The sequence below is a fragment of the Drosophila sulfurigaster genome, chromosome 2R (assembly GCF_023558435.1).
Source record: "Drosophila sulfurigaster albostrigata strain 15112-1811.04 chromosome 2R, ASM2355843v2, whole genome shotgun sequence".
Taxonomy (NCBI): domain Eukaryota; kingdom Metazoa; phylum Arthropoda; class Insecta; order Diptera; family Drosophilidae; genus Drosophila; species Drosophila sulfurigaster.
Window position 1 is genome coordinate 14,343,797 of NC_084882.1, and position 8,829 is coordinate 14,352,625.

At 39.1% G+C, this 8,829-nt stretch overlaps 1 protein-coding gene across 1 annotated transcript; it reads right to left on the reverse strand.

Moving 5' to 3' along the window:
- Positions 1 to 6,297: 6,297 nt before the first annotated feature.
- Positions 6,298 to 8,326, reverse strand: LOC133837980 (probable cytochrome P450 6d5). Its single transcript, XM_062268896.1, has 5 exons — positions 7,742 to 8,326; positions 7,530 to 7,682; positions 7,034 to 7,464; positions 6,721 to 6,969; positions 6,298 to 6,651 (listed from the first exon to the last, which is right to left on the reverse strand). Exons 1-5 carry the CDS (start codon positions 8,269 to 8,271, stop codon positions 6,473 to 6,475), a joined length of 1,542 nt encoding a protein of 513 aa, XP_062124880.1. The 5' UTR covers positions 8,272 to 8,326; the 3' UTR covers positions 6,298 to 6,472.
- Between the last annotated feature and the right edge of the window lie 503 nt (positions 8,327 to 8,829).

Consider the following 8,829-nt stretch of genomic DNA (forward strand, 5'->3'; position numbering starts at 1 on the left):
TTCGCTGAATTCAGTCATTTCTTCTGCTGTGCTCGCTGGCATCTTCGCCTCACGGCTGTCACTGCGACATGGCGCCAACTGACTGCGTGTGTGTGCTATACGTTAGTCTATAGTATAGTATGTGTTATCTTTGTGTGACTGTGTATGTGCCCACCTTAACAACCCAAAGAACGCTGCTTACCAGAGAAAGAGGCCGAAGTGTGTTTTTGCGCTGCTTGGTTGCCTTGCCATTTTAAAGCAATTTTCAAACAAATTTACTGTCATTAACTTAGACAGTTGATGAAATTTATGTCAGACATATCAGCATCATGACGTTCCGCAACCTCCCTCTCAATCAGCCTTTCCCCCCTGCGTCTCCTCGCTTGTCCTTTGTTTACCATCGTATAGCTCTGTGTGTGGCATGCGCACGAGTTGAAGCTGGAGTTGGAGTTGGAGTCAGAGCCGGAGTCGAGTTGAGTTGAGTTTGAGTGAATGACTTCAAAAGCAAAAAGACATTAAAATTTTGTTTACACAAACTCAACGAATCCAATTTAATTCAATTCGTTTGTGCATATGTGTGTGAGCGTGTGTATGGGGTTTTTATGTACAGTTTGTGTGTGTCTGCGTTGACTGCATGCAACACCAGAAACAACAACAAAAACAATGACAACAACAAATCGTTTACCACAGTTCACTGCCTTACATCATAAAACGTCTCGCTCTGAGAGCAACTTTACCCAACACTGCCAACACTTCGGCATATCGCCAGACTCAGTTTTGCCATCCTTCTCGCTCTGCCACTTGTGCTGTCCCTTTCACTCCCTACAGACAATCGATCAATTGGGCCGCAGTAATTTGTGGGCAAGGACTGAAAGTGTTCGCCAACTGTCGTGCATATGCCATCAACAGCATCAACAACAGCAACAACTCTGACATACTATTAGGAATAAGGACTAACGATAAAGACAAGAACGCAATGGCGTCTCGACTTTAATGTGCTCTAACCAACACCAATATTAATCATATTTTACTTTGCACAAATTTACATATTTAACAGGTTTTTGTCTAAGAGTAATAATAATTAAAACCCTGACCGCCTTAGTCGCTCTGCCCCATCGTACTGTAATATAAAGCCGACAGAAAGTACTAAGTACTAATACTAACTATAAGCATATCTTAAGTATTAATTAGAAATTGGTTGAAGTATTAAAATTAACTAGAGTACAAAAATATGAAAGTTATGTATATAAATAAATATTAATTCCTTTTACTACAAATTTTGGTCTAGTTGAGTGAAAGCTTTAATATTACAAAATATTAAAAGAAAATAGAGTTAAAAATATTTAATGTATATAATTAAATATGTATTTATATTTAATTTACTAACATATAAAATATAACATATAAAATTATAAATGTAATATGAAGTTAACAGATATGAAAATATTATATGAGATAGAACAAAAAAAATATATATATATTCAAAAAGTGCAATTAACAAAAATGGAATTGTTTCACATTTATTTTGAATAAAAATATTTGAATAAAAAATTTGAATATAAATACTATATAAATAATAATACAATTTATATACTTAACAATATTAATTTATGTAATGACAATAAGTACAATTACTAAAGTAAGCAAATATTAAAATTTAAGCATTAAATAAATTTGTTAAACTTAAACTTCACTAAAATCACTATATCTTCAAAATTAAAGAGAGGCATGGGAAATCACGACAGTCTGCATATCAAATGGCATCATATAGTTTATGGACTCGCCAGGAGAGTCAACAAAAGATGCGGTGTGCTGTGTGTGCGGGGGGCGTGGCGTAAATCGTGTGCAAATTTTAATTTTACGAGTGCGTCGGTCACGAATCAAGTTCGACTTTGTTGCGCCGTCTGTCATAAACAGCAGCTTATACAGCAGTTCGGTGCTGCGAGCATATTTATCTTCTCGTTATGTCAGTTATTGCGAGTCATGGCAGGAACTGTGCCTCGATGCCACCATGCTACCATGCTACCACGATGCCACAATGCCAGTGCAAATTAAGTGGCAGTTATTTCTCACGCAACTCGTCCGCATCTCGTGTGAGTATAAACAAAAATGGCCTATAAATGGCTATAGTTCGATGCTGTTCGACGTGACGCTCACTCTGCGTATGTGTGTGTGTGTACTGCTTGTATTCTTCGTGTTACCAACATTGCCGTTGTCAGCGAGTCCTTGTCATCATAGTCATCGCTGTTGCTCCCGCTGTTCCCACTTCTCCCACCGCTGCTGCTTGTTGTTGTTGTTATTCTTGTTGTTTGTTGGCTGTTTGTTAATCCGGCATTGTTTGCCTTATAAATGCGTTAATTTTATGACAAGTTCATTTTATTGGTTTTTCTTGTTTGCCATCGTTGTGTTTTCGCATTGGTTTTTCACAAGCCAAACATAAAACGACAGACATCAGCCAACCAAAGAGCAAAGAGACGATAAGAGCCAACTGCAAAGTGGAAACTGGCAACAGACAAGGAACAAACAACAAGGCAAAACACTCAATTTGATCGTCTGTTAATTGCTTGTTTTAATTGTTGTCTTTGTTTCGTAGTCCATGTGCGTGTGGCTATAAACCATTCGAAGGAGTATGGTTAAAGCAAATTCATATATAATTATAGCCACACGCATACATACAAAACCAATGCAATAATAATAAAGATGGAGTCGCATGTCTTTAGTTTGCTGGCAAGTCTATTGTATTCATTGGTCTATGGCCAGCTCAATCAATTTTAATTGAGATCAGCTCTTGGATTAAATTATGTATACTATCATATTTGTATTGACTGCTGTCAATTATTAAGGGCTGCGGCTTACACAAAAATAGCAACACAACATATTTATTTAAACCAGTTCTACGAGTATCTATTTACTGGACATTCAACCATGTGATTGTTTGTGTTCCAATACCAATCAATTATTTTTAATCAAACTATGGCTAATATTATTTCAGTTGATAACTTAAGCTGTATCCCTGGCAGCATACTTGGCGGATTAGCAACCAGGGAACAATAAACTTTTAATTAGAAACTATAATATTTTCGCTCCTTTCCTTTGCAACGTTCTACTCTTGACTTTCAGCGAACACACTTGACTTTTTAATACAATTTTATTAACAGAAACTGTTGCAGTCTGTTGCACAGCTCTCTTAATTATCTGATGCAGCTCGACGCGCTTCCGCACTGCCGCGCTTCAACGCCTTGTTATACCTGGCGGCTGCGTTGCGTATACGCCATGTTTGCCACACTGACCATAATTAACAGAAATTCGCTTAATTGGTTTAACTTGAAGTGTCCCACGTTTGCCGTTGCTGTTGTTGTTGCTGCTGCTGCTGCTGTTAGTGCTCTTGCCTAGCTGCAATGGAGCTCATCAAACTTACAAATGAAGTCGCTGGCAACTGAAGACATGTGGCACAAGTTTATGACAATCGATTGTGGCACCTGTGAACAGTCTCTCCTTAGTAAAAGTACCCAACACACACACACATACACACCATTGCTATTGTGAAGTACTCTCTCTGGGCGCTACACTGCACAACTGCGCAGTCAATCATGCATGTGATGTCGCCGCCAGGCTTCAGCTTCAGTACCAACCAAGAGTTCCGACTGCGTTGCCTGCTGTTTGGAAATAAGCTCGTTAGTTCCTTGTATTGGCTTTCCCTTCGTCGTTGTCGTCGTCGTCTAGTGTGCCTGCTCCATCACCATTTCCCGCTCTAGTATTCAACTCCTTCCCCTGCTCACGTTGTTGCTGAAACAGCAAAATATGTGCGATGTGAGTGTACTGATGTGCTTGAGCAGTTGCCTGCAGGCTCGTTGAGCAAACTGCATAAATGTCAGCTTGTTTCCAGTTATCGCACTCTTTTTTTCTGGTCTTCTTTTTTTTTAAAGCCAGCGAGAAGGCACTCAGGCGTATTGACGTAGACCACGCAACCAAAAGCGCTTTCCCTCGTCTCGTTTAGCGTATGATATTTTTTAAAGTAGGAGCTTTAAGTCAGTGTGTCAGTCACAGTCTCAATGTCAACTTAACTAGGTAGAAAATGTATGTCAATTCAATCTTAACACTGAGTTTTCTCTAAGGAGAAATTGGGCTTGGTCTCTCTAGGCGGTGACCAGGGCATCTGCTTGGATTATTTTTCATTTGCTCGAGTTTATTTGATATGCGACTCGGCAGCACAATAAAAACTGAACACGAGTTCAGCCAGTCCTCAATCTACGGCATTGACATCCACATACATACGAGTACACCTCGAAACAGCGTGAAGTCGTCAAAAGGAAACACTGATGATGGGGCCACTTGATGCAGTTGCTCCCTTGCCGACGACTGCCCGCTTATTCATTTATTGTGCGAGTATTTTATTTTATTCTGCTTTTGCCTGTCCCCAGCACACAGCACACACACAAATAAACAAGCTGAACATGAATACTGACTGACCTGACGAGAGCAGTAAAGTGACCGAGGCAACTCGCAGTCTCTGGTCCTCTCGGTCCGCCAGTTGTCATCAATCTTCCTTAATAGATGTTCACACAATTGAATTATTACATGTGTCCAAGTGGCTGGCAACTGACTGCTTGCTGCCACTGTGCCAGCCAACTGTGCGCTCTTGACACTCTTCATATGCGCCTTCCTTTTGCTGCCCTTCTCCCCTGCTCTACGAGCTTCTGTTTGCATGTGTCGGACATTAATGTTGTTTGCATTGGATGGGAACGAAAACAGTTTTTGGACTTTTTGTGGTTCAGTTAACAGCAGAAGCAGCTGGGGATGTTTCATCAGACTTTTCTTTCATATTTTCTAACGAGTTCCCAAATTAACTAATAGCTTCATTTTCCTTTTCATTGACGACTATTAATTTGCGAATATTGCAACTTGCCATATCATAAATTAAGACTCATTTTGGGAAGTACAAAGTCGACTTTTTGGCAACGCCCAATTAAATGTGATGTAAGTACAAGACATTTCAGCAGACTCTTGTGAAATAGTTGCGAAACTGAGTAGACGAAAATAAAGAATATTGTGTGTGCCCAACGTTTTGTATGGAAATTTTTTGAGTTGAGTTAAGTTCAGTAAGTTTTTAATAAGAGTGTGCCGTGTTGGCAACAACTTCATTGCACTCGACGTCGACCGTGGCAGCTGGGCGTTGCAGCCGCCATCAACTTTTAAGTGAGCTGCATTAAAAGTTAGAGAACTTGTCAACGGGTTGGGCAGTTTTCTTACCCCACACGATTACCCTTAAAACTCATTTGCTTACCAAATGCAGTTAACAAGCAAGAACTGATCGTTAAAGATATGCTCGTAAGACGTCTAGACTTTTCTGCAGAAGCATGTGATGAACTTTGCGCACGATAGGCAAATAGTTGAAACTACACTTTAAAATGTGAAATATCTGAAAATTGACCAACCTAATTGTGGCCATAAATAAATTATCTAATTATGAAATTAGCACGAAAGCTACAGACGAATCTGCCGATTGTGAAATACCCACTACTCACCACAAGTACAGTGTGACCAACAATTAAAAAAATGAGATTAGGAAGATTAGAAAGTTAGCGAGACAACTTATTAAAGAGTTGGCCAGCATTCGTACTCCACGAGATAAGGCTCAAGACACATTTGCCTTTCCTTAAGCGGTAAGCAAACGAAAACTAATCGTAACGCAAATAACTTAGTTCTTCTAGAATTTGCTTAACATGTGACGAACTTTGCAATCAGTAAATAAATAGATGAAATTAAATTGTAATTTGTGGAAAATGCCACTAATAAATCAATAAATAAGGTTATGGACCTACAGATTATATATAATACGGCTAAACGATAATGAAGTGTGACCAAAGCAACATTTAAAAAAAATACTCAGTGGTTGTAATATTTTCAGAATTTCGGAAATATCTATACAAGCAATGTTTGTCAAGCATGTGACTTATGAAATTGCTAGACTCATAATTGAAACAAAATTATTTTATTATTTGTCTTAGCGGTCACCTTTGCATAATCGATTAACGTAATTGTTGCATCATACATTCACTTTGTGATAATGTAAATACACAGTAAAGTTGTGAAATAGGTAAAAACTACAGCCGGCTGTGCTTCGTACTTTTAGGGACCACCGTAAGCAAGTGTAGCCAACGCAACAATTAAAAAAATTTTAAAAGAAACGTGGCAAATGACAATTTGTTTGCTATGCATATAAATAAATACTTCTAATCAATTTTTGTCTATATCTGTAAGAGTCTCTGAGATCTTTATAATATAAGTTATAACATAAAGATAATTCATTCTGTTTTTGACATACATTTATTTTTGTTGGTTGGCATAATCTTCTGATACCCTTCTACTCAGCGGGTAGCGTATCATTTTAGTGTAAGTAGATAAACATATCTTTGTTAACTTAAACTATAATTTGCCATTTTCACTTGCTTCGGCTTAACCACAAAACCGAATGAATGTTTTTCCAAATATTTTAAGCAGTGCCGCGATTTGCCTTCTTTGTAAGTTTTACAGGAACACCACCCTTGGGCAGCAAAGGAACTCCGTTGACGCAAAACTCAATCTCACGTTTCTCCAGGCGGGTTTCAAGGTTAAAGTTGGTTAGGATTTTGGCCACAGCAAGCTTAACGTTCATCTTGCCCATACGAGCAGCTAAAGAACATTTAAATAAAGAAATATTAGACTTGAAAGAATAAAGCTATATTCAAATGAGATAATTACCGATACAATGACGTGGTCCTTCGCCGAAAGGCATATAGGCAGCAGGTGTGTAGTTGCGGGTTTCTTCAGCGAAACGTTCTGGCTGATAGGTGAGTGGTTGCGGGAAATATTCTTTATCCCGATGAATGCCCAGCAGGGATATGATAATGGGTGTGCCCTTCTTAACGACAAGTTTGCTGTCCGGCAGTGGATAGTCCTTGGTGCAAATACGATTGAGCAGCGGCAAACCAGGATATTTACGAGTAGTTTCTGTAAAGCATTGTATTAAAATGTCAGCTAATTGAAAATACTTGAAACCAGTTGATCGACTTACCCATAACACAGAGTTCCAAATACTTCATGTCGTGAATGCAATCGTAGGTCAGCTGTCCGTTGTGCCTTTCGAGCGCTTGGTTGATGTCTTCACGCAGTTTGGCCAATACATCGGGATTCTGCGCTAGTTCATATAGAGTGAATGATGCTGTTGCTGCAGATGTTTCATATCCTGCCACAAAGAAGAGAAACAGCTGTGCAGCGATGTTGTCCTTAGACATGCTCTTGAGGGACTCCGCAGTTGTTTCCGCCGACCAGACGGAATCGTCATTGTTCACCTTGCCCGTATTGCGAAGTTGCAACAAAAGTTGCAGCAAGTCACGACGAACAATATTGTTTTCCTCTCTGTAGGCGATCGTACGATGTACAAGTTTACGCATACGTTCCTGTCCATCAATTGCTGAGCCCAAACGGTTGAAAATCTTCTCCAGACTAATGAAAATTACGTTTAAATTTCAGGAGAACTGTTTTTTTTTTTTCACTGTTATTGTTCTTACCCAGGATATAGGAAGGAGGTTGCACCTCTTATAATATTCTTAATTGTGGGAGAATTAACCTCCTTGCTTATTTGACGGAATTCATTGTTAGGATCAGTAAAACTATCGACATCCAAGCCAAATATAGTCGACGCAACAATATCTATAGCATAGCTATTAATAGAGAATTTAGTATAAAACAATAACCACTTTTAAAAAATTTTTTTTGATACCTTGCCATAACGCTCTTCATGTCAACTTCACCAGCGCTGGAGTCGGGCAATTTTTTATTCAAATAAGCCAACAATTTTTCTGAGCAATCTTCGGCAGTGGGAAACATACCCTTAAGTTTGCCAGAGGTGAACGAAGGAGTTAGCTTCGTGCGAGTTGCTCTCCACTTGCTGCCCTCCATGGCAAAGATGCTCGCCGACATGGGATCATGCACCTCATCCACGTAAATGCCACGATCGTGGAAGCTGGCAAAGTCCTTGACAAGCATATCATGTGCCAGCTGAGCATCGCGAACCAGGAGCGCAGGTCTCAGTGTCAGATATATTCCCACAAATCGCTCAGTCGTGGCATTATATGCATCATAGATGGCCAGACCGAAGGATCGTTTATTCCTGCGAACCGAATCCAAGACACCAAATGGAATAGCCGTTTGAATGGAAACAAATCCTTTGCGATCCCAGAAGCTGAAATTCCATTTGAGATAGACGTAAAGCAGCGCGACGGCCGTTAATAAAAATAGTACAAAAAACATTGTGAAATTTGAAGTGAACACAACGCGATTCGATTTCAAACTGGCCCTTCCAAAGCTTGAGGCGATTTTATAGACGTATGTGCAATTCTATTTTATCGCTAACTGTTACCGACTACGCTCTCGGCGATCCGAACACATTCAAATGCAATTGAGCTGGATTCTTATCACGTCGAGTAGTATAGTCGAACATATTAAATATAATATAACACAACAAAAACGCAACTGATAATTATAAGGGACCTGCGTAGTTGGCTGTTTTCCTATGGGGTCTACACCTCGATTTTAACAAACACTCACTGTGAATCAGCAATTTTATATTGTGTATTCATGCCAAAGCATGGCAAGTGGGTATGACAACAATAGATGCCTTAAAAGTGCCTCACAAATACTCTACTGAAGATTGTCATTGATCTTTAAGCTGACAAATTAGCAGAAGGAAATTAATGTTTATTTGTCGCATTGCACATAGAAGTGAGGAAAATTATTATATTTCATACGAAAATAATATTATTATTTAAAAAAAAAAATCTTCTTAATAAAAAAATTAAATTTTCCCCA

Bases quoted from the DNA above. Each gene is read 5' to 3' on its own strand.
- LOC133837980 (XM_062268896.1), bottom strand. From the start codon at position 8,271: ATGTTTTTTGTACTATTTTTATTAACGGCCGTCGCGCTGCTTTACGTC. The intron at 7,465-7,529 runs GTAAGAACAATA...AATTTTCATTAG, and splicing joins ACCTCCTTCCTATATCCTGG to TCTGGAGAAGATTTTCAACC. The intron at 6,652-6,720 runs GTAATTATCTCA...AATGTTCTTTAG, and splicing joins AGGACCACGTCATTGTATCG to CTGCTCGTATGGGCAAGATG.